The sequence below is a fragment of the Echinops telfairi genome, unplaced genomic scaffold (genome assembly GCF_000313985.2).
Source record: "Echinops telfairi isolate 266 unplaced genomic scaffold, ASM31398v2 ScPeMD7_60;HRSCAF=208, whole genome shotgun sequence".
Lineage (NCBI taxonomy): Eukaryota > Metazoa > Chordata > Mammalia > Afrosoricida > Tenrecidae > Echinops > Echinops telfairi.
This window is the reverse complement of record NW_022103958.1, coordinates 31,722,873-31,749,049: the sequence shown is the minus strand read 5'-3', so window position 1 is coordinate 31,749,049 and position 26,177 is coordinate 31,722,873. Positions and strand designations below refer to the sequence as shown.

The 26,177-nt window shown below is 40.3% G+C and overlaps 1 protein-coding gene across 1 annotated transcript in view; it reads left to right on the top strand.

The window, feature by feature from the left end:
* PRMT3 (protein arginine methyltransferase 3) overlaps positions 1–26,177 on the top strand; it is a 112,943-nt gene that overhangs the window by 65,016 nt on the left and 21,750 nt on the right. The window contains exons 11-12 of the mRNA XM_004711599.2: positions 3,595–3,782; positions 5,426–5,512. Coding sequence (XP_004711656.1) covers positions 3,595–3,782; positions 5,426–5,512 — 275 coding nt within the window. The remainder of the gene's footprint in view (positions 1–3,594; positions 3,783–5,425; positions 5,513–26,177) is intronic.

The window sequence follows — 26,177 nt, the reverse complement described above, 5'->3', positions numbered from 1 at the left end:
GAGTGGAGACCCAAAGCCCATTTCTAGGCCACTGGAGATCCCCTTGTAGAGGGATGTCGGGGAGGAGACGAGCCAGTCAGGGTGCGATGTAACAACGATGAAAAATACAACTTTCCTCTAGTTTCTAAATACTTCCTCCCGGCCCCCACTATCATGATCTGAATTCTACCTTGCAAGTCTACATAGACCAGAAGATGTACATTGGTACAGATAGGAACCGGAAGCAACAGGAATCCAGGGCGGACGATCCCTTCGGGACCAGTGGTGAGAGTGGCGATACTGGGTGGGTAGCGGGAGAGTGGGTTGTAAAGCGGAAACTGATTACAAGGATCTACATGTGACCTCCTCCCTGGGGGATGGACTACAGAAAAGTCGGTGACGGGAGATGTCGGACAGGGCAAGATATGACAAAATAATAATTTATAAATTATCAAGGGCTCATCAGGGAGAGGGTTAGTGGAGAGGGAAGGGAAAAATGAGGACCTAATGCCAGGGGCTCCAGTGGAGAGGAAATATTTTTTAAATGATGAGGGCAATGAATGTACAGATGTGCTTTACACAATTGATGTATGTAAGGGTTGTAATAAGAGTTATATGAGACCCTAATAAAACGATTAAGCAAAAAGAATTGGTGCATTTGAATTGTGACATTAGCAAAGAATATTAAGAGTAAATCAATCTGGGCAGAAGTATAGGCAGAATGCTCTTTAGAAGGGATTTTTTGTCCTGTACTTAGTACACATCATCAGAAGAGACCAGTCCTGGGAAAAGAACAGCATGCTTGGTGAAGTAGATGGTCAGTGAAAAAGAAGACCCTTGGTGAGATGGCCTGACACCGTGACACAACCACCAGTCCAAGCACAACACCTGTGAGGAGGATAAGCACTGTGGTACATAGGATCACTATGTGTCAGAGCCAACTTGATGGCGATTAATGGCACCTAGGACTGCTCTTCATAGATTTCCTACAAGGACACGGGAAAATGATGGCAGCTTTGAAGAAGTTTTAAGAAAATTGAACACTGCATTGGTGCACTAAAGGCCAGGAAAGTTAGGTGAGGAACTTTGCACATCATAACAGGGCATCTCTTCATTCTTTGAGCTTAGCAAAAGCTGTCCTACCAGAATTCCAATTCTGGGAAATCTTACCTGTCCACCCTACAGCTCTCATCTTTCACCTTCAGACATCATCTTGTCCACAGACATTTGGATCCCTGGAGGATGCCCAAACTGCCATCTTAACAAGGGTGTCAATCAATGAGCCTAAAATTATTTGGGTAAACCCCCCACTACCACCACACACACACATCCAGGGAGAGGAACCGCAGCAACATGGTAGAGTGACACCGTGGACAGTGTAAGCCATGAAAACAGTAATTTATAATTTATCAGGGGTTCATGAGAGTAGGAAGGATGGGAGAGGGAGGGAAAAAAGAGGAGGCCATACCAAGGACTCAAGCAGAAAGAAAATATTTTGAAAATGATGATGGCAACCTATGTGTAAATGTGTTCGATACAGTTGATGTATGGGTTGTTATAAAAGATGTAAGAGCCCCCAATAAAATGATTTATTAATTAAAAGTTCTTTGAGAAAGGGTTAGAGAGGTGGAGCCATCATCTTCAGAGTTATATAGAGAAACAATAGCTTCCCGTTTTGATTTTGTTGCTTAATAAAGGATTTTGTGGTTTTGGACCAATTGTTTTTGAGTTACCTTATAAGCCTCAGCACTAGAAAATGTCACAATATGCTGTAGTTTCTTAATACCAATATCTTTTTAAGTGTGCTTTTTTAAATTACCTTCAGTAAGTTGCAGTTTTTGCTTGTGAGAAAGTCATCTTTAATACTGGTATTAGTAGTATTTCAGATTGCTTGATGGAGAACGTTGATTGGCAGACTACTCTGTAAAAGTCTAGGTAATATTTTTAACTTTGTGGCCATGTGAGCTCTGCCCCCACTACTCATCTTTGCCATGGTAGCACAGAGCAGCAGAGACCATTAGTCAACAAGCGAGCATGCCAGGTTGTATTTAAAGTTTATTTTCAAAAGTAAGTAAAATCCAACCAGTTGGGTATAAACCCCGAAGTTTGCCCGCATCTGACATACAGACTAATGGCATTTGAAAGTCCCAACAAGATTTTTCATAATACTCAAAACTAGAATCATTTTGTGAGCTGTCAACTACCTTGAGTCTCTGTGTGCTGTCCACCAGCAGAGGATATTCGTTTCTGTAGACTGCCGTGGGAATTACCTCGTCATCTGAGCGATCTTTGTCTTTCCTAATGATTGTAGCCAAGAAAACCCAAGTTCTCTGGGCTTGCTATAATTTGGAACCAACCCAGCCACCATTGCCATCACAGCACAGATAACACCACCTGCAGTAGGGCAATGCAGTGACCCTCATAAGGATTTTATCTGTTTTTCCGTGTTCTATATCAGCGTTCTGTTTATTTGGCCTACCACCTATTTTCGTAGGTAAAGTTATTGGGACACAGCCACGCTCACTTGCTTCCGTGTTCTCAGTGATGACTGCACCACAGCAGCAGAGGGGGGTCCTTTTACCATCCACCGTCTGGTCTGCGAAGCCCATAGTGTCCATTGATTGACCTCTGAATCTGTACCTTTATCATATTGCTCTTTATGGATGAAATTATAGGGCATCGTGCAGCAAAGCTGCTATGACTCAACTTTAATTCACTCAGATAAGTTATCAAGAAATGAGCCCCATATCTAAAGTTGCCGGAGAATCCTTTTCCCCCCCTGCTTCTGGTCTTTGTTCAAGAGACGAAGCACGCTTTCCCATAGCTTACACTTGTACAGACCAGCATCCTGAATAACATACTGGCCCTTCAAGAAGTTGTATCAGTCAGCGCAAGTCAAGAGGCTTAGCCTGTTTATGGAGAAAGGTGAGAGAAGTAGCTCAGTTGCATAAGATACGCCATCAACACACCCTCCTCACGATCCTTAGGGAAAATGTGCAGACTTCTTATCAGTGACGGGTACTTTTTCTGGGTGCCTCACATGTCAGGTTTGGAAGAAGCAATTGCTTTGATGACCGCCAGTCTTATCGTGACCTTTATTTAGGGATAAGTCAGTGGACCTTCATCCTTATTGCTGTTGTTGAATAATGTTTCAAAGGCTGTGGATAGAAACAAAGTTTGGGAGAAGGAGGGGGACTTCCTCTACTGTTTTAAGTCGGAAAGCTGGTTCACTATCCATGGCATTTATTTGTGTTCATGCTGCCCTAACTAGATAGAATTCTCCTTACATTTGTGCTCACTTTCAATTACCCACTCACTGCCATGAAATTTGATAAGGGATGATGTGGTTTATACTTTAATTCAGAGACTCCTTATAAGTTGATATTTGAAGGACAAAGTTAATTTTGTTCTTTAGTAAAGAAAAAAAATACTTGTGCAATTTTAGTACAATTTCTTAGTCACTTTTTTTTTCTTCACTCATTACTTTGGGGAGATTTTTCTCTCCCGCTGTTAATAATCCTATTTAATCGGTGTAGTATTTGTACTTCCCCTTACAAGAATCCCATTCTGTCATAAGGGAGGTAATCTTGAATTGTCGGACACGGTGTTTTTCAGTTTACCCGGACATCTGCACCATCAGCCTGGTGGCAGTGAGTGATGTGAGCAAACATGCTGAGAGAATTGCCTTTTGGGACGATGTCTATGGCTTCACCATGTCTTGCATGAAGAAAGCAGTTATTCCAGAAGCGATAGTGGAAGTTTTAGATCCAAAGACCCTGACTTCTGACCCTTGTTGTATTAAGGTAGGTGCTTTTTCACACTTTCATTTTCTAGAGGAGTGTTACCATTTTTTATTAATTTGCATTTATGAAATTACTATTTAAAATTAGTACATTGATTTTATGAATGGTTCTTCCAAACAGTAATTACTCTCCCAATTTTAATCAGACTTACACATATGGAGGTCCTATTATTTGCCATTTGTCTAAATCACCCCCTGCCGTCGTAGCTCTCTATATTTGAAATTCCTTACTCTCATGCTTATAACCCTTTAAATGGAACTCCCAACAGGTTGTGTCATTTTCTTGTGTGTAGCTGTTTTGTTATTTCTGCTTTATCAGCACCTCCTGGCTTTATTTTCCTCTCATTGACAGCCACATTATTCATTCATGTCATCTATTCCACACAATTTAACTTTTCTCATTCAGATTGCTTCCAGCCTTTCTGAATTAAGTACTTGTGGTAGGTTTTCCCATAGAAAGAAAGCCCTACTATGTTCAGATGTCTCAGTTAATCCCTTCTGTGCTTTCGTGTCTTACTCTTTACCATATCACTCTGGATAGGTTTCTTGTGAGTCAGTCCTGCTATACATTTTGCAACGAGAAATCATGTTGCTTTTATTAAACTTTCTGTTCCAAGTAGACCAGCAAATCTACAGTTTGTTCAGAATTTGATTCTGAGTAGTGTCTCCTCTTTTTAGGTACAGTATTACTTCTGTAGCATCAGTAATTATTTTCAGCACAGAGAAGATATTCTGCATATGTCCACTGATTTCCTTAAATGACTACAGTATCTATAATTAGCATTTAGTAATACACATGTAAAGTTTCTTAACAAAAGCCAGCTGACAGAATTGCTTTCAGCTTGTAAGAAGAAAAAGGAAGCTACAGCCCGCTTGATAATTCTCGGACTGCTCATCACTGGTACACTGATGGTGTTCAGGGATCTGCTTTCACTCTGGCTCAGAGCTGCAGTGTGCGTTGTAACCAACTTGGGTTTAAGGCTGAGAAGAAAGCCAGGGCCTGGGACTAATTTCTCTCTCTAGTGGTCTCGCTGTTTGATGCCAGAGAACTGCTGGGACTGAATAACAGAGAGAGAATTAGGACTGAAAAATGAAGTCTGTGTCCTGTGGTAGTCTCTTTTGTGCTGCTATCATAGCAGCACCTCAAATTGGGTGCTTTCAAATGCAATAGCAAATGACTTTCCAAAAGAAATACTCTTCATGAGCATATGTTTTCAAGTTGACGTTTGCTATAAGAATCTTTGCTGTTATCACAACATGCAGCATATTTTCTAACAAGCAAATGAATAAGCTGAGGGAGTACAAAATTATTTTAGGCAGAACACAGAAAAACATGTTTTTATCTTATTCATTATGTATTTTTTTTTGTAAGAGAAACTTTAATATACCAAAGTCATAATTTGATATAAAGGGAGTTTCAAAAGTTTTATGGGAAAATTCCATTATCTTTTAATTCCATTTTCCCATAAACTTTTGAAACTCCTCTTCTATGTTGTGGCTTACATCAAGCTAATTTGTTTAAAGGAGATATCAACTAATATATATCCCTCAGTGATAAATATATCAGTGATGTTTCTTTAAAAAGAAAGTGATGTTCATCTTTTTTCTCCCCCTGAATCACTTCCCCTCTTCTTGAATGGGCAGCGTATAGATTGCCATGCAACATCCATCTCAGATTTGGAGTTTTCTTCAGATTTTACGCTGAAAATCACAAGGACATCTATATGCACGGTAAGGTATTTAATTCTGCTTCCACAGTTTCACTTAGCAGTGTAGTTGATTGGCTGGCTAATATACTAATTACTAGACTTGTGATAAATGAAAAAGACTATTGCCTTTGACAGTCCATCTTGCCTTTACTTAGCCATTGAATAGACATGTTTTAGCAATAGGTTGGTAGACCTCAAAAGGTGGTCTAGTTCAATAGAGAAAGTATTATCAAATCCTGTGTACATAATGTTTTTTATACATTCTCCCATTATGACCTATAATATAATTAGTTAATTAATTGAGAGCATTTCAACGATGAATGTTCCTGTCCTACTTCTCTACATAACTATCCCCAACCCAGTAACTCTTAAACATAATTTAGGTGCAAGTAAAGTTCAGTCTAACGTATTTTATAATGTTTTTAAAAAAGAACTAAGACTTTGGTTTTGATCTAGCTTAATCCGTATGGTATCTAGAACAAGTATGGGCTTTGTAAAAAATTAGCCAGACTTGAAGTCAGATTAGCTTCTGTCATGTACCAGTTTGCTCTTTTGTTACCTCTTTTGTTACCTACATACTCTGTACATGGGGCTATCAGTTTTAAGTTGAAAAATTATGTTTATCCTGAAGAATTGTTATAAGATTGTATATGTGAAAGCCCTTAAACAATATAGCCTGAAATAATAGGCTATTAAAGATAGGTGTTTTAAATGTGTATTAATGTTAAAATAACAACTTTTATATTTATTAAGAGATTTAGAATATTAGTATAATATGGGCATTTACTAAGCCCATATGAACTTAAACAGGTGTTAGTGATATCAATATATTCTAAATTCTAGTTAGAATTACAGATCATTTATTTAGAAGCTCAAAATTTTATGAATATTGTCTTGTCAGAAAAATGCGTAAAACAGATTGAAGTCATGTTGACTCTTCAACCTGCCTCTCAAGTATGTTGTTCGGATTACCATGCAGACTTGATGGCTTCTTTTAACAATTTGCTTTCATGTTCTGAGGAGTTCTTCTTTTAGGGGAAATTGATTTTATAATGTTTTAAAGCTTAGTCCTATAGATTTCAGATTTGTACTTTTGGTACCCATTATATTCATCTTTTTAATTAATAGACAGTAAAATTTCGTTCTCCCTATTTCCCCCAGATTTTCTATTTCTGGTTCTTTTGTAGGTAAAACTATTGGATCAATTTAATTTACAGGCTGTCTTCCTAAATTTCCTATATATTTCAATATTCATAATGTTTGAGAGTTGAAAAAAGAATGTCTTGATTAATGAAAATTTATCAGTGCTTAAAAACTGTTATATCATCATATTAAATATTGTTTCATAACTTGAATTTTTACCTGGGATATCACACAATCTTCACATAGATCAGATAGAATGGACGAAAAACTCCAGTGAAAAATCTCAAAAATTGTGCTTGTCCATTTCAGTTGTGCATATTGTTGAACTTTGTATAGGCAGAAGGAGCCCTGGTGGCGTCATGGTTATACGTGGAGTTGCTAACTGCAAGGTCAGCAGTTCAAAACCACCAACTTCTCCGAAGGAGAAAGATGCTTTCTGCTCCTATAAAGAATTAACCGTCTCAGAAATCCACTGGGGCAGGTCAGCTGTCTTACAGGGTCACCGTGAGTCGGAATGGACTTGATAGCAGTGGCTACTCATAGGAAATAGAGGGTTAATGACTTTCATGGTCATGATCCTTTTTTTGTTGTTGTTTCATCAGGCTCCTAGTTTCAGATTAAAAAAATCCAAGTTGTCTAAGCAGAAAGGGATATTTCTTAAAAGAATAAGCCCTAAAGAAACACGATTTTCAGCTTTCAGAAACCAGACCTTAGAACTGGCCTGCCACAGATCTGCCTGTTAGGATTAAAAAGCTGCCTGCACTGCAGTAGGCGCTCTAAACCCTGCTGCCTCTGGGCCCACTCAGTCAGTGGAGCTCTTCCCCCTCCACACGCCCCAGAGGAACCAAAGCCTCTCACCACCACCCTGTTCCACTGGCCTGCCCCCAGCCCACGTCACTCAGGCTCCCTTCCAGGTCTTCATGCCGCACATCTGATGGCTGGACCCAAGGCCACATGAAGCTGTAGCCAAAAGCCTTGGAAAGTCATTTCCACTGCAGTGGTACAGAAAGGGTCTATACAACAAGGGTGGAATCGCCTTTTACTTCCTCTTATTTGGGGTGCAGGTAGGAAATTTCATGTTAAAGGAATCTATCGATGATCCTGCTTTTATGATGTTTAAGCGTAAAGGGCAAAATAAGAAGAGAAAGTAATGCTGATAAACTGTTCAATCCACAGATCCTAAGCAGCATTTTGGCATTGAATAATGTTAGCTTTATTTATGTTAATTATAGGTGCTTCAATAAGCTGTGTTAACCATAAGTGCTTACTGCATTGATCCAAGCGTTCCATAAGAAGAATGATCAGAAATAAATTTAAATTATCTTATATCCGTAAAGTACCTTTTAGATTTAGATTTTATTCACCACTTGCCTGGATGAGTTCAATGTAAGTCTTTTGAGGAAGGAGGCAGACCTAAACTTTGGAGGCAGACTGCAGGAGGTAGGAATGGACTTTTGGGCCATTCTCTGGTGGCTCCTGAATGGCAGAGTTACGTAACACTTCATGAGGGAGCTGTTCTTTCAAACCATGTTTATTGGAGGCATGTCAAGTCCTAAAAATAGAAACTATAGTACTTTAGCACTGACTGTTCACGCTTCTCTGATGATTCTGTCAGGATAAATTGTCTTCCTGTGTTAGAACATCTCTCAGTCATTGAACAGTTGCATGTCAGGCAAGGCTCCTAGTCACTTTACAAACATTACTTTATTGCATCTTCGTAGAAGCCATGTATGGTGGTTATTCATATCATTCTCATTTTACAAGTAAAACAAATTATTGTAATGTTTACTTTTGAAATAAAACCTCTTTACTCTCCACCGACCAAAAATCCCTTGTTAGAGGTGCACAGACGACTAAAGAAATATAGTAAACATTCGGGGTGCTGAAGAAACCAGGCTCCATGTTGCGTTTGAAACAGCTCTGAAAATGCGACGTGTTCCATTTGAGCAGAGTGGAGGCCCTTCCTTGAGCTAGTCATCTGGCAGTTGTTGGGTGGGAGGAGGAAAGAAGACATATGAGGGAGCTTTAAAAGGTTAGTGGAAAAATGGAATTAAAAGGTAATTGCATTTTCCCATGAATTATTTGAAGCTCCCTTGTATGTAATTAAAATGTTCTCCTGCTTCAAGAAAAGACTGAAGTTTCTATGGTGAAATAAGTGATATATCCTGTCTTTAGCAGCAGGAAGGGGAAAACATATATCTCAGGATCTTCTCCTTCGACCCCCGCCCCCTCACATTTCAGAGTTTGAGTAGGCATTTCTGTTTCTTGGAAACTTTTCCTTCCCAGCAAGCTTACTTTAAGTCTGACATGAATGAGGTGTTGTGTTTTGCCTAATGCTTTTATTGAGGCTTATTTTGTGTGGCCCCTAGCTAGCTACCCATCTCTGTCAGTGACCTTTTGCTCTTTAGGGTGAAGTCAACGACTTCTACTCTTACCCTACCACTTTCTTGTGGTTCCTTAAGTCTGAACTCTCAGGTTGCTCTAAATCCACATGCCACCCTCCTTGCTTAGGAAGAATCCATTACAAACCTGTGAAAGGGGACAAGTGCCTGATTGAAACTTTCCCCTTTCAACTTGTCTAGAGAATTGACCGAAGAGATGGGCTCAAAACCCGGGATGAGGAAGAGAAAGTAACCTTGTGAGGAAAGAGGGGTAGTATCGGAGACTGAGTGAGAGGTACAAACGCAGCATTGAATGGTTTCTCTTCTTAGACCCTGAACCTTGAATACAGAGCTTAAAAAGTGAGATGGGGAAGTTCTCTGAGTGATTCAACGATATGTGTGTAATCGTGTAGTTACTAATGAGATGCTGAATGTGTGACATAATTTTAAAAATTGGAGTAAACTGGATTTTGCAAAGTAAAAAGTTAAAAATGCCCCATTTGCATTTAATTTTAACCACACATGCTGTAGACTGATCGCGTTTTTTCAGTGACTTCCTCAAGGTTGAGAGGACCTTTAATGAGGGAAAAAATCACTCTCTTTGCAGTCTCCCTCCTCTAACTCAAACACAAACAGAATACAAGGAAAGGCATGTGGTGCCATTATTTATTTACTGCTTTGCATTTATAAACTTTAGTTTATATTTTAGAAGTTTACCATAATATATTTATAGGTAAATGTCTTGAATCTTGATTAAATGTAATGGATGATTGAAAAATTCCCAGTTAATACCAGTAACATATATAGCCATGTCCTAAGCATTTTTTTACTGTAATATATGACATTAAAGACAGTTTAAATAAAATTGCCTTTTTTATGATGGGAGGAATATGAAGGGTTATTTAGCAGCCGACGGTCCATCTATCACATCAGCCTGTCTAACCTAGCAGCAAACGGATTCTAAAAGGCCATTATTTTTATGGAAAGTTTATATGTATTGAAAGGCAAATGGTTTAAGGCTATAAGATTTAGTATCAATATGTTCTGTCTTGTGAGTATTAATTTATTTTTAATGTCACTTGTGTAATTGCGTAATGTTCTCTTACTGTGTGCCCCCGCAGTATTCACATTAGCATCTGTCTGTAAGTTCTTTGCAGGTATAGGGTAGAATTCTCTTTCATAACCCTAGATAGACATTAAATGCCTTTTTTATAATGGAGTTTGTATAACAAGTAAGTTATTTGCCTAAAAAATGAAAGTAATCAAGTTGGTTTTATCAAATGACATATTAAGACATGAATATGTTCGCTAAATTTTTATTTGAAACATCATCTTCCCTTCAAATAAGCATTTCAGATTTTAAACTCAACCAGGATAGCATTTTTCCTTTATTCTACTTATTTGTTATCATGCATTGAAATAATATGTACTGGGTCCAACCAGTTCTTTTATAACTCATTGTGACTTCCTATGTTTCAGAGTAAAACTGTGTGTAGGCACAAACACATGTTTTCAGTCCTAAAAATGGGCACACTTTGGTAAACCTTTCCCAGAGCAGACTCCCACATCTTTCACCGGAGGAGTGCATGAAACAGGAAAAGTTGATCCATAATCCATTGCCTTAGACTGCAGGCTTCACAGACACAAACTGCCACAGCTTTCTCGCTCAACTGTCTGAACCCACTGCGGGACAAAGACGTGGCAGTCTGCTTCCGCAAAGACAGTGTCTGAGAAACCCTGGGACGCAGGTCCACTCTGTCCCGTGAGGTCCTAGGAGTTGAAATCACCTCTAAGGCAATGGGTTTGTACAGGCAAATTGCCCTGTTCTCATGCATCATAATTTTTTGTGTTTTATCTTCAATAATATGTAAAAGATTTGTACAGTGAACCCTCGTTTATTGCGGTTAATCGGTTCTAGACCCTACCGTGATAAATGAAATTCCGCAAAGTATGATTCCTTATTTGTAAATCAAATATTTTCGTAGTTAGAGCATAGAGGACATGAAAAAACACCCTTTAGTCACCATTATAGTATTACCCAATTTATTAAACGAAAAAGGGAAAATGCAGTAAAACATTTTGGACGTTACAATTATCATTTATTATTTATTATATTATGAAGTACAACGGATGGAGCGAACGGAAGACTCATTCAAGTCGAAATGGCGTGCAACCTCCACGATTTTCTTGCCATCTTTGATCATATCCAAAAGTTTTACCTTTTCCTAGATGGTGAGCATCTTCCTCTGGCGTTTATTTTTATTGTCAGAAGGCTTAGAAGAAGCAGCTCGTTTAGGAGCCATCATAGGGCTTAGATAAAATTTCTTTAAAATCGCAAACAATTACAGTACACTGTACAAAAGCAAAAATGCATCTGATACGTAGCTCCGATAAGTAGCGATGCAGACAGAAGCGTGTACAGTATGAGCCAATCAGTGGCAGTAATGACAGAGCATGCGCTGTTACGCAAAAACCGCGATAGAGAAGCCGTGGAACTCGAAGCGCGAAGTGGCGAGGGTTCACTGTATACACATACAGCATAGATAGTATTGTACCCTGAAGGGCTCCCACCTTTCCTGTCAGGGGTTTCTCTTTGATCTAATCAGTCCGATCTGGGTCGGGCTCGGGGTCTCTTTGTTGTTGGTTGTGGTGGAGAGCTGGCTCCAACTCTGGGAAGGCCTGCAGTCCTGGCCCGCCCTCCCAATTGTTGTTGCCATGGAGTCCGTTGGTGCTCACTAAAGGGTCACTTTTAAATGCCTCACTGCAATCGAGTGGATTCTCACTCAGAGGGACTCGAGGGGATAAGGTACAGCTGCTTCCCTGGGTTTCAGGCTGTCAGTCTTTACAGGAGTGGAAAGCTTCACCTTTTCTCCTGCAGAGCACCTGGTGGTTTCAAACAGCTGACCCTGTGGTTACCCGCCCAACACGTAGTCACCACCACCACGCTAGCAGAGATTATGTCACATTGAATATTGATTACGCCTCTTCCTCTTGCCCACCTCGCTGCACAGACCCCAAACCCAAGCTAAGTGTATAGTTCACTGTAGTAAGGGAGAGCGCTCCCTGGCAGTCTTAGTATGGGCTCTCAGGATGGCAAACAAAGAGCTCTGTGGGTCTTTCTGAGGGAAGGGTTCTAATTGGAATTGGGATTTTTTATAATCATTTTATTGGGGCCTCGTTCAGTTCTCATCACAAACCATCCATCCATCCATCCATTGTATCAAGCACATTTGTACATATGTTGCCATCATCATTTTCTTTTCTTTTTTTTTTTTTTTAAACAATCATTTTATTGGGGGCTCTTACAGCTCGTACATAACAACCTGTACATCAGTTGTATCAAGCATATTTGTACATATGTTGCCATCCTATTTTATAAACATTTAGTTTCTATTTAAGCCCTTGTTATCAGCTCCTCATTCCTCCCCTACCTCCCCCTCATATGATTTCTTCTTTTTTTTAAATCGTTTTATTAGGGGCTCATACGAGCCATCATCATTTTCAAAACATTTTCTTTCTATTTGAGCCCTTGGTATCAATCAACTCCTTTTTTCGAATTAGGATTTAGCATGGTCTGGCCTCATGGCTCAAAATAGGTAAACACAGAGGGTGTGGTTTTAAAGGAAGTCTTGAGACTGAAGAGTCCCAGAGAAGAACCGGGTATTTGCTTTTCTTTTATTGGGGTTGGTTGAGAAGTCTCTTGTTCTTATAAATGGATTTTCATGAGATGTCTAAAGCAAACAACCTCATCTTCCTGAACGTGTTTGTGGAATCGCGGTAAGTTGAGTAGTAAAGTCAGATTAATGTGGCAGTGAACTCTGAGGGTGCAGGCGGTTTTCACTTTGGGATCCAAGCCCTGCAAGAAAGCAGCTCTTGGCTCCTTCACAACTCAGCCACCAGCTTCACACACCTCTCTCTCCCTCTCTCTCTTCACAACTCAGCCACCAGCTTCACCATTCTCTTTCTCTCTCTCTCTCAAGAAAAACTCTTCATAAAGTAGCATCAGTGAGAACTAGTATGCACAGAGAAATAGCTCTGTCTTTGCATCTCCCCGAAATTGCAGTGTACTGTTCTAGCTCAAACGCCACTGTTTTAGTTAGCTGATTTCTCCCTGGGGTCCCAGCAAAGTTCTTGGGCCTGCAACATGTGTGACACTTTGAACACTACCCCCATGGCCAGACCTGGGCAAATACTCTCAGGGATGAAAGCCACAAGTTTGTATCTGTTCAACTAGGAATGGCTCATTTTCCTTTTCAAGTCATTTTAGAATTCTTTGCGTCCAAGGCTTTTTGATGGTTTCAGTGAGAAAATATGATGAGTTAATTTATTATTTTTGCTGCATCAGAATGAGGATATTTTGCAACCGGGTATAACCAGAAAAGAAGCACCTGAAATTTTTGCTTTAAAAAGAATCAGTCTGGAAAATAAATCTGAGCCTGCATAGGTAGGATTGTTAAAAAAAACCAGAAAAAGTAAGTTAACAACAGTTCATCAATGAAAGTGGTAGATCATTTGGTAATACTCTGTAACTTTTGAAAACCTGCCAAACTTTCCCAACCAGGGCTGCACCATTTTACAGTCTTCATGGCAATAGACAAGGATTCCAATATTCAGACATCCTTAAAGAGAGTATTTGTTGTTTGACTTTGTTTTTCTCTGTTAGTAGCTATCCTAGCTGTAGTCAAGTGGTCTCTTGTGGTTTTGATTTGCATTTCCTTAATGACTAATAATGTTGTGCTTCTTTTCATGTGCATGTTATTTGTATAGCTTTTTTATTGAAATGTCTGTTCATGTCTTTGATTGAATTGTTTGCCTTGTTCCTGTTAAGTTGTAGGAGTTCTTTATATATTCTGGATATTAAATCTTGTCAGATATATGGGTGTCAGGTTATTTCCTCCTATTTTGTAGGATTTCTCTTTGTTAACTAAGTTCTTTGATGAAATAGTTTCAAATTTTGATGAGGTTTGGTTGATCTGTCTTAACTACTTTCTGTTTCTGTCTCTTTCTGCTTTCAGTGCCATATCTAAAACTACATGATCAAAACTAAGCCTCAAACATTACTCTTGTGTTGTCTCCCAAGAATTTAATGGTTTGCTCCTACATTTAGGTGTTTGATGCATTTCGAGTTGATTTTCCTATATGATGTAAGATATGGACCCAATTTCATTATTTTGAATGTGGAAAACTAGTTGTCCCATCATCCTTAGAGATTATTATTTCTCCATTGAATGGACCTCACCCCCTTGTTGAAAATTTCCCTTCTGCTCCTGGGTTTATTGATTTTTACTTTCATCAGTTGCCTTTTCTTTGGTGATTGAGGTGATCAGGTGGGCTTTTTCTGTGGCTTTCTTCATGTGGTGTCTTACTGTGTTACTACAGTGTCACTCCCAAGCATCTACTCAAACACCTTGAAACCAGGGATGCGAACAGATACTTTACTTGTTTATCAGTGTCCTTTGCAGCACTTACCACAGTAGTGAAACAGGGAGCACACCCCAAATGCATAGCAACAGATGAATGGGTCAGCAAATGTGGCAGTGCGTGCAGTGAAAGAAATCATACCACATGGATGACTGTAGGAGACACACTGAGTGACATGAGTGAGACAGAGACAGCTAGTGTATGGTCTCACTTATGATATACAAGGGCGAGGCAGAAAGTATCAAAATGTGAAGCTTTTTTTTTAACGTAGCACATACATATTCTTCTGAAGAAATCTATGTTCTTTGATGTACACCTTGGCAAAACAGCAGTTGGCATCCTTAAAGGTCTCAAATTGTGCTTCTTTTAAAGAGTCGGAAGGGGCAAGATCAGCACTGTAGTGTGGCTTGGCCCAGGTTTCTCAACAAATCTCGCAGGACAGTCCTTGCTACCCTTGAAGCATGAGCCAGACATTGTCATGAGGGCAAAAAAGCCTTGGCACAATGTGCCTGGTGTTGTTCTCAACACTGCAGTTTTCCGTTTTCTTGAATTTATTCCCGGTAAGTGTTCATAATCATCTTCTGTCCTTCAAAATCTGTCAAGATTATTACCCCTTATTTACTTACAGGTGGAAATGTTTCCAACTCATAGGCACCTTGCAGGACAGAGTGGAATTGCCCCATGGCTTTCCAAGACAGTAAATTTTGATGGAAGTAGAAAGCCTCATCTTGGTGGTTTCAAACTGCACATCTTGTAACTCAGTGTACCACCAGCGCTTCTCAGATCATTCCTTGAAAGTCCCGAAGTCCCAAAAAACAGTTGCCCTAACCTTCTGAGTTGACCTCCGTGCCTTGAATTTAAGCACCCTCACAGATCCCTTCCAAAGTCGCTGCTTTGATGGGACCTTTTTTGAAGGCATTCTAAAGAGACATAGGACAAGACATGTATAAATGTGTTTTGGATAAACCTGGGCATGTATGAACCAGCACCCTAATAGCAGAGCTTTTTGACTTACCCACATATTTAGGATGGCAGGTGCATAGCAACCATCGTTAATGACTGATCCCCAGGAAGCCGACATCCAGCAAGTGTATTGGTGCCATTTTTCCAGCAGCATGCCCTCACTCGCTTTGTCTCTATGGTACAGTTTGGTAAGCTCAGAATATCTCAGACTGTATCATAGTGTTATTGCACACTTCACAGGCTACAGGAGGCTTTTATGTCCACTGAGAAACCAAATCCTGTGTGGGGCTTGCTGTACTAAGCTGTTTCCTTTACTGCAGTGGTCTGGACTCTGAGGTGTGCCTGTACTGCGTAGGGGTGATTGAGATGCTCTTAGAAACAAGTGGCGATGCTGTGCAACACAGTGCACCTAACTAAGGTCATCAACTCTGCACTTACAAGTGATAGAGATGGCAAAGGTTTCCCTATTTATATTTTTACCACAATTGTTTTTAAAGTTAATCAGTGAACCAAAAATAAATAGCATGTTGTCAAGCCGCAATTTGACTCCTTTAAAAAAAATCACATGCTTGATAAATGGTAGGAAAAATGTTTTAAGAGGTATTGGTCATTTTTGCTTTGGATTGAATGAAAAAGGTCTTCCAGTTTTTAAGGCCAATGCAAACACTATTAAAAAGACCCTTTAGAATGTCTACGATGCAAACTTTACTGGTTCCTGAGTCAGAGTCCTCTTTGTTTTCATTTTACGTTTTAAGTAAGCTTTAAATTTTTCCAATAGCTTAAGAAAAGGACATTTGGACGAGCCATTTCTGTGTAATTGCATTCTTTAACTCCTTTCTCACGGCTTTGAAAAATCTGACAGTAGAAACCTGCTAATTCCAAACGCATTCTAGACATTAAATCAGTTCTTACTACTTTTGGGTGTAAATTGACCTAATTTTGACCTTGCAGAGCTAATCAGCTAAAGAAACTAATTATTAAAACACATCTGTGCTGCTTAGCAATAGTAAAATTTGTCTTGAGCTTGCACCACAGATTTTAGTGGGACATCTGGTATATATTTTAATAGCACCATTAAGTAAATTTTATGTTTTAGGAGGAGTATTTCTAATTCTGTGATTCTACCTCTCCAGTTGGTGTTGGGTTTCTCCTTGTCTGAATGACCATGGTCAGAAACTTTCTACCCTTCTCTGAAACTCACCCCTTGGGAGTTGTGCTAACGGTTGTTGAGAACACTTAAATCTCTTCAGTTAGTCTCCAAAAAGCAAACACTAACTCACTGCCATCGAGTTGATTCGAACTCATAGCCACCCTGAAGGACAGGATAGAACTGCCCTATGGCTTTCCAAGACTGTAACTTTTTACCAGAGTGGAAAACTTCATTTTTCTGTTGTGGAGACTGGTAGTTTCAAACTGTTGACCTTGTGTTAGCAGCTGGACTCATAGCCCACTATGCCACCAGGGCTCCTTTTAGTCTTAGGAAATGTGTTTTCAGTCCATTGTGTACAAAGGGCTCTGAGCCACTGGGAAGATAATAATCTGAACCCATTTCTGTATTCCAGTAGTACCAATGCGGGGGCAGATATTGAAATTCACCCTATCGATAGTAGATAGTAGATAACCAGAGAGCAGTTGAGAAGAATTCTAGGCCATGTAGTGATAGAGGAATATGCTCACGTTTCTAAGCATTTAAAAATTTGCCGTTCTTCATCCCATTCTTTATCCGTAGTTACTTCCCTGTCTCCTTTCATACTCTCCTTGTAAACATACCATTGGGAAGAATCCAGTGTTTAAAGGGCAGATGTTTCCCACCTCATAATAACTTTGAGATGTATGTTCATTATGTAGAATAATGGAAGGAATCTCCTGCAATATTTAAACCTTGTCAGGGAGAATGAAAAAACTACAGAAGTTAAGTCAGAGTCAGCCCTGTGGCAGTGAGTGTGGGGCTTTGTGGGAAGTTGAGTAAAGGACTTATCTGTAGAATCAGCAGAGATTAACGCCCCGTCCTCTGTTGAAGCCATGCAGCAAAGGGCTCTGCGTGTACATTTTAAAAATCTGTTGACACTGACCCAAATCTCCCTTTGAGTGGATTTTGAAATTCTTAAGCTACATTCCTACCCTGATGTAATTCATGCTCAGAATCAGCAGTGCTGAAGATCAATGTAAGTTTACAGGAGACGTAATCTCACTCAAGCAGGACTGCATTCTCCCTCTCAAGACTGGCAATAAGCATAGAAATGGCTTATTTATCAAGTAATCAATAACAGTGGACTCTTGATGAAAGATGTCAGAGGATCTCTGTGGACTTATCACTGTGGCTGCCAATTAGCTTTATTCGTTTGTGGTAGTAGAGGAGTGTGACTAGGTAGTTTCCTTGTGGATTCAGGTGGTTATCCTCAAAGTCGCCCCAGAAGGCCATAATCTCCCCAGTGCAGCCTTCCTTTCACTCTCAGCCCAGCAGAAACCATGGTGCGAACTGCATTCAGACCTCTTGTAATCCCAACACACCTCATGCTACCAGATGCTGAGCTGTTTGTATGTAGTAGCAAGAAGAATCAGTCCTCGTGAAAGAGGAGCCAAGAGTCGAAAAGATAGCTTTTTGTTATGAGGGTTAATCAGAAAGCATCGCTACTAGGCTTTCAGTTCATACAGACGGGTTTATCCCACACAAAATGTGTTTTCAGTGGATGAGTGGACAACTTCTCTCAGGAAGATACTTGTCCGATGAAAGCAGCAGCTTCGGGGGCTGCCGGGGCAGTTGGATTCAAGGCAGAGAGGTCAGCACAGAAGGCATGGTGACTGGGGGGGGATCGCCAAAGGGTATCTAGACAGACTTTCTCAGAGGACACAGGAAATCGTAGGGGCTTACTAGGAAGCAGGTTTAGGACAATTGAAAACTGTATCGTTGAGGGGAAGGCCAGTAAAGTTGTGCCAAGAGATGTTTCCCTTTCTGGACAGTGTGCCTGAGGCTCTGGCCTTGCCCTTCAGACTCCTGCTTGTCCCCCACACTCAGACCAGTGAACAGGGGACCTGATGGAGTCCCTGAGGAAAGGAGGTTGAGATTATTACTAGTAGAATATTCCAAAACAAGCGAAAAACGCTGAGCTGCAGTTTAAGATGCACAGCACTGTGTGGTAGTAACAATTCCATGCCACCTTGAAGATACATAAAAGTGTAGGGGTGGTATTCAACCTGTCCGTCAGGTCACAGCCTGACGGTGCCTCCTTGTGGGCATAGCCTTCTCATAAGGAGGGCCCTGGGAACCTCTCCTTCTCTCTCTGCCTTTACCTTCCTGCTGGCAGACCGTGGTTGCTGCCAGAGCTCTGGAGATGTTACTAGAGCAATTGGATACACATGATTTTGCACCCACCAGCCTGCATTCAGCATTATTGCATGTGGCTGCATGAGTCTGAGGAAGGCTTATGGATTAGCATCATACTTACTATGGACTGGGATGTTTTCTTGAGACATAATTACTCCTCACTATTAAGCTCTTTATTACACATACATGATTGTCTGGATTTGTTTCTCTAGTCAACGTGGCCTAACATTCACGGCATCCCCTGATCATGATAAAAATTTAAATCCACCCACTGCAGGGTAAATATTCAAAAAAAGTAAACACTTAAGTCCACACAAGAACTTGAACATAAATGTTTGTAGCAGCACTGTCCATAGAAGCTAAAAAAGTAAGCGTGATCCAGACCTCTGTGACCTGGCACAATAAAGACAAGGAGCCCAGGCGGCGCCGCGGGACGGGCGTTGTTCTGCTAAGCACAGCCCTTCCACCACGCCTCAGGCGAGAGACGAGGCTGCCTGACCCCGTGAAGATTGCAGTCTCAGAGACTCCAGGGTTGCTGTGAATTGGCATCCATTCAGTGGCAGCGGCTCAGGAGCACAGTAACAGTGACGGACTGGCACCTGCTGCAGCATGGGTGGACCTTGAAAACGTGCCCCTGAGGGAAAGAAGCTGGTCACAGAAGACCAACCACATGGTGCTTGACTCCAGAGGAGGCAGATTTCTATCTAGATGGAAGCATAGGGAATGACTGCTAATGGGCATAGTGTTTCTCCTTAGGGTGATGGGAATGTCTCAAAGCTAGATCAGTGCATTCCCAACTCTGTGAATACGGACATACATTTGGAGTGAGTTTTTAGGTACAGGAATTGCTACCTGTTTTAAACAAGAAATCCACACCTAGACACACATCTTAGTAAAACTGTAAAAACCAAAGAGAAAGCATGAAAGCTGACGATGGGCATGGGAGAGGGAATTGGAATTACCTTTAAAGGAATAGTAAGTAGCTAGGTAGATCATTTTGGAGAACAATGGAATCCTAAAGACAACGGCATTCTCCATGTGCTGAGAAAAAAAATGCCATCCTTGAATTCTGCCCAGCAACTAATATATCTTTTAAGAATGAAACTGAAAGGTATTTTCAGATGAAGAAGAGATCATCTATGTCAACAAATCTATACCAGAGGATATTGAGGCAAACAGACAACGGCCCCAGATGGGAGGCCAGAAATCCAGGATGGCAGGCAGATTAACAAAAGCCAGACACGTGTGCATGCCAGCAGTGCCTGTCCTGGCTGTGGACACAGAAGCTGTGAGTGCATTTGTCTGTGGTCACCAAAAGACATGTACGAGAATGTTCAGAGCAGCACTGTTCTTATACCTCTACAACTCCAATAGTGCATGTCATCGGCAGACTGGATAAACCATTTGTGTAGTCACCTGCCATGCTAGCTGACAGCCATGAAGATGAATGATGCATAATAACATATAACAATATAAGTGCACATCACCAGTGATATTACGCAAAATTAGCCAGACACTCCATTTAAGTATCCTGAAAGTCCCTGGGTGATTGAAATAATTTCACAGTTTGACTGCTAACGCAAGGCTGGAGGTTCTGGTCTACCCAAAGGTGCCCCAGGGGAAAGGGCAGCAATCTACTTCCAAAAACCTCAGCCACTGGGAGCCCCACTCTGACACATAGGGTCACCCTGAATCAGAGTCTGGGCAGGCAGCTGGGATCAGTAAGGTGTGAAAGGAGGGGGCGTGCTACTAGGGTGCTGGCAGGCTGTTTCTTGATCCAAGTGCTGGTTACATAGACATACTCAATTTGAAAAGTCATCAAGATGCATGTTTATGCGTACCTTCATGTTTATTATACGTTAAGTGACTTTAAAAAAAAAGATAGATATCATTAGCTAGGAAGAAATTCTGGGCATTTAGAAATTGTAGGGATCAACTGAAATAACGTCAAAATTGTTAGTCACTGAAGAGACCATTTCTTTACTCCTGCCATCCCTTCCTTAAGCAATTTTGAAATTACAAAGAAGTGGTCTGTTATTTAAAAGGGGGTTTACCCTCTGTGTTATACTCTGTTTTAAGTAGCCCATAAAATGAATTATGTTGCGTTTTCCAGTAAAAGTGTCTCTTTTTTTATTTTTTAGACCTATTGTCTGGTTTGCTACTTTCCATAATGCTTGGTCTGTTTCTAAACATCACTCACTCTGGCAGTATCCCTTGAGAAGTACATGGCACTTAATGTGTATTGTTCCCTAGAGGAATCATGAAAGAAACAAAGGATGCACGTGTTCTCTTGGGATAAAATAGGAAATTAATTGAAGAAAGAAGAGTCCATAATTTAAGGTATAGTTAATATTGGAAGAGAATCATCCTGCATAATTTTCATATTTGTTCATTATGTCTTCTTCATCTAAACACCAGTTAGCACAAGCAGGGTTCATGCTCCATATGCAGCAGCTTGTATGGCTTATGTTTGTATTTTCATCTGGTCGGTTAACATACAATGATGTAATCTATAATAAACATTTTTATACATTTCCTGCTTACTCTTCCTTTGGTTGCTTCAGACTCGTTCTCAGTTGGCTTTTGAATTCCGTGTTAAGATTTTGAAAGAAATACTGCAACAACAAAAATGAATTTTATTTTTGTTATAGTGACTCTGCCGCATGGATTACAAGCACTCTAGCTCCATGCTTGGATAAACTCCATCAAAAGCACATTATCCTCCTACTTCTGTGGCCAGCTGCCTAATTGTATCTGCTGTAACCACACGCTGTTGGAACATGATACCAGTGAAGAACAGAAATGATAAATTACTCCCTGCAGGTGATAGTGATCATGATAATTTTTAATTTCCTTCCTCCTCATAAGGTAGAGTCTGGTCTTTTTTCGTTGGCTGCCATCCTGTGAAATATACACGTGATGCATCCTCTTTAAAGAAATATACATCATGCCAATTACATGAGAAAGGAATTCATTTTTATTCCAAACCATTGTTCTTCAAATGGGCATGTGTGAAATGAATTAGATTCACCTTTATGCATTGATGATACGCTAGCAAAATGTGTCCGAAAGACAGATTTTTAAAGATTCATTTTATAAATGCCGAGAGAGATCCTCATCCTTTTGAGAAATCTACAAAGAACTGACAAGCAGCTCAGTCTGAATCCCTCTTGCAGTGCTTGGGAACATTGAACGTATACAGTCCAGCAGCATGCATGTTTATTTTCCTATGTGCTTCAGTGTCATGGAAGGGTTCTCACAGATTTCAAATGTGACCAGCCTGCCCCAGACGTGTTCACTGTTTTCCTTTAATTCAGTGTTCTTGCATCAATTTATGATGATGGTAGTTAATCACCACCCTGATTTTATAACTTTTTTTCCCTCGCTGACTGTAGTATCATTTAATTGTGACCTTGTATTAGGAGATTAGCCCAGCTCCTGGAAACACTGATTATAATGCCTTATTTTCCCCCAGCGGGTCTCAGTGTCTGACAAGATATAAATGTGGGACAAAGGGGAATTGTATTTTGTGGTCAGGCCTCCAAACCAATCTGATCTTTCTCAAGCACATGTCAAGTTGTAGCTCCAGTTATTTATTACCACAGTTTATTAGTCATCATTTTCAATTTCCCATGGTTTGTTGTTGCCTCTAATATTCGAATGACTCTCACAGAGAGTAAAGTTCATTGAAATTAACATTTAAAAGACCTGGAGATGGCCTGTCAAAGTGGTGCCAGTGAAAGTCCTTTATCTTTGGCAGAGTAGCCTGTGTATGTTCTGCAGGCAAAAAAAATCTTGTTTTCTTACTGAGCCAACTGACATATTTGGTTGGCCATATACTTGGAATCCCTATATAGTTTCAATTTTTTCCTTACTGCAGGTTAAAACTAATCATTTGGTTTGGGTAACTACATTAAGAGTATTTTTGTTGTTTCTCTTTTTTAAAAAAAATCTCTTATAATTATTAAAGATCATTTTTACAGCTATATATACATATCTATCTTTATATACCCTTTCTGTGAGTGCTCTCTAATGAGTAGGTTATCTGCACATAATTTTTAACCCCAGTTGAAGGTCATCCTAACTCTCCATCTTCTGCTTCCTCTTGGAGGTGTGCTGTGGAAATGGTCAAGGTAAATCTGAATAAGAAATAAAGATAATTTGATGCCTTTCAAAGGAAATTACAAAATACATGTTGTCAGATTTACCTTTGTCATAGATTTCTGCTATATGGTCACAATCAAAATTAGCTACTGTCACATTCATTTGTTCTTTGGAATATTGTATTTCTCTATTGTGATGAAATTTATGTAACAAAGCATTTCAGGCATTTTTACATAAACAATGCCGTTGCATGTAATTACTGCCGTGGTCCATTTCCACATTTTCCCATTACCCTTTGCAAAACCTCTGTACTGGTTAAAGAGTTTAAACAGTATCTACCAGGCCCAATCCCCCCACCCACCCAACTTGTTCCTGGTAACCACTGAGAAACTTTGGTCTCTCAGTCTTGTTACAGATATTTCCTAGAAATGGGATCATGCACTATGTGTCCTGCTATGCCTGATACTTCATGTGGGATTATAAAGAGATGTTTCCCCAGCTTTGTCTCCCCCAAAGACATGTCAAGCATTAGGGGCTTTTTGCTAGCATATGGGGGGAGGTCAGATGCTTACAGACATCCTCCCTGAAGACTGACCATCGCCAGACTGTGGTAGGCCCTGCTCCCTGTTGTTAAGGACAATAGGCTACTTCTCTCTAGAGGCCTGCAGTCATTGATTTGGTACCTGTAGGTGGAGTTCACACCCTATGGATAATGGTGCTAGCGAACAGGTCAAACTGGCTCAGTTAGGCTGCCATCCTGAATCTAGGATCCGCCCATCCTGCCACATGTATACCCCCAATCCCTCCTCTTCCTATTGTGTGTATACCCCTAGACCACTCCCTCCCATTACCCATAGCACAACCCTTTCCTGTGACGTATGTCTTCACCTGTAATTAGGGGGCTTGCATGTCCCCAAAGAATATAAAAACCTTGGTTAGCATTAAATATCGCTCGCTCTCTCTTTCCACGTGGACCACCAAGTGAGGCTGAGGTGAGCATTGCTACCATGAAATGTGTCTGCCTCCATTATTTCAATCTCTCTTCTATCTCTCGTGACTTTACTATAGTCTTTACTTATCGCTGTACAATTGCGCCTACTGGACCCGTGATGACACGTTAGGGCAGGTACCCTGACAACTTCACGTGGTACGTTTTCCAAAATCCATCAGTCAGTCTTGTGTGTAGCATTTATCAGCACGTCGACTCCTTACCCACTCCTCTATTAATGAATGCCTGGATTGTTTCCACTGTGTGTGCTGTGAAGGATGTGACCGTGAACGTTGTGGGAAGCTAACTGGGCTTTCTCTGGAGTCTTTTGAGCATAGAGCTGGGAGAGGAATTGCTGAGTCATAAGTAGCTCTAATTTTTTCAGGTCCTGCCAAACTGAACTGTTTGTTTTACTAAAATCCCTGAATTTTTCCATTTGTATTGCCTGGATGGGTGGGATTAGTAGTTTCTCTGGATTTGGGGTTTCAATTCTTTTTTCTTTTTTGTTGTAAATTCCGATGCATCACACTGCCTTCTTTAAGATGTTTATTCTATCATTCAGATTCTTCTGCCTGGTTTTCATCAGGACTTCTATGATGCTGCTTCCCACGGATTTTGTATATTTTAAATTTGTTTACATTTCCTAATGCTGCTATTTATTACTATATATCAAACCAAATGTTTTTTAATAAAATGTTTCATTAACATTTTCTTCCATTTTTTCTTGATGGCACAGAATATAAGGATTACATTCAACATTTGAGTATGTATACATACCTAAACAATAATTATTGTAAAGTGAACCCCTGTGAAACTCACTTTAATTCCTTCTTAAACATTTACAATGTATTCATATGCCTTAGCTTTTCATTACTGTTGTTACTTTATATAATACCATCTTTTATCCTTTATACTTTTTGTCCTTTTGAGAATTGTCATTCTTCAAAGTCTTTCATTTCCTACTACACCTACTCGTCACTTATCAACTGTTTTGTTACCTAAAATGTCACACTGACCATAGTAAAAACACACTATCTGACTGTTTAGTGCATTAACCATGTACACCTGGCAGCGCTTAGGTGGGAGGTTAGAGGAATACTGCCTGTGATGGTGAAGGCTATGTGTCAGCGCGGTGAGTCAGGAGTCTTGGAGGTACTGTTGTCATTTGGCAGCTATGCAGTGATGTAGGAGCCCAGCCGCTGCAGTTACTCATTGGGCCGAGATCCTCAAGGTCAGTCACTTGAAACAACCAGCCTTGGGAGAAAGACAAGGCTTTCTATCCTGTAAACAGTTGCAGTCTCGGACACCCCTGGGGCCAGTTCTACTCTGTGATACGTGGCTTTGACTGTGTAGATTCTGTGGCTGTCAATTATGTACTGGTACAGCCGTCCTCAATTTTGTGAAATCTGGTGTGGTCATCTCGATTTTTGCACAACGCTGATTTTCACATCACAGCTTGTCTTTGGAACCTTACCCGAGTTACCAAGTGAGGAGTGCATGTCAGTGTTAGGTAGTGCCCGTCTCGGTAGGCTACAGAGATGAGTGACTGGGGGGAGTCACCCAAGAAGCCTGGAGAAAGGTAGAAGGTGAATTTTGAGTGCTTCACCCTGCAGTGTTGCAGATAACTCAAATCTTATTAAAAATAATAAATCATTACATAAGCTACTAGTTTTTGTGGGCTATATAAACTATGAAGACACAGACTGTGAGTGCTCCAAATGCATCACTACCAATAGCTTGATGACTATTTTTGCAAATGAACACTTAACATATTACATACTAGTTGATAACCTGCTTTTTATGTGTGTATGTTGTGAGTGTTTTATCAAATCTATAAATACTTTCCTACAGGATAACTGTTTAGAAGGTTAGGTTGTGTATTTTTATTTGTTTATGTATTAGGTTGTGTATTTTAGAACCGTTTCAGGTGCAGAAAGTATAGAGAATCCCAGTGTGCTACCTCTGTGTGCACATTATTTCACTTGTTAACACTTGCGCTGTACAGGTTTATTTCTACTGGCCAAAAGAAATGCCATTTGGTCATGATGGTGGGTGCTGTCAAGTTGATTTCAACTCTCAGTGGCCCTCTGTGACACAGAACTTTCCCAGAGCGTCTTCTTTTCCGTAACTTTATCAGAAACAGATTGGCAGCTCTTTCACCTGCCGAGAGGCTAGGCGAGTTCAAAGCACCTGTCTTTCAGTTAGCAGCGAAAGGCTTCACGAGTGCTCCACTAGGAGTACTCCAGTCACTTACTGTTGAAAGTACCAGGAGGCTTCAAAAGATGGGTGGAAAAGTTCCAATATTATTTCCTCGCAGTTTTCCATGAACTTTCTGAAACCTACTCGAATGTGTTCAAGTTAA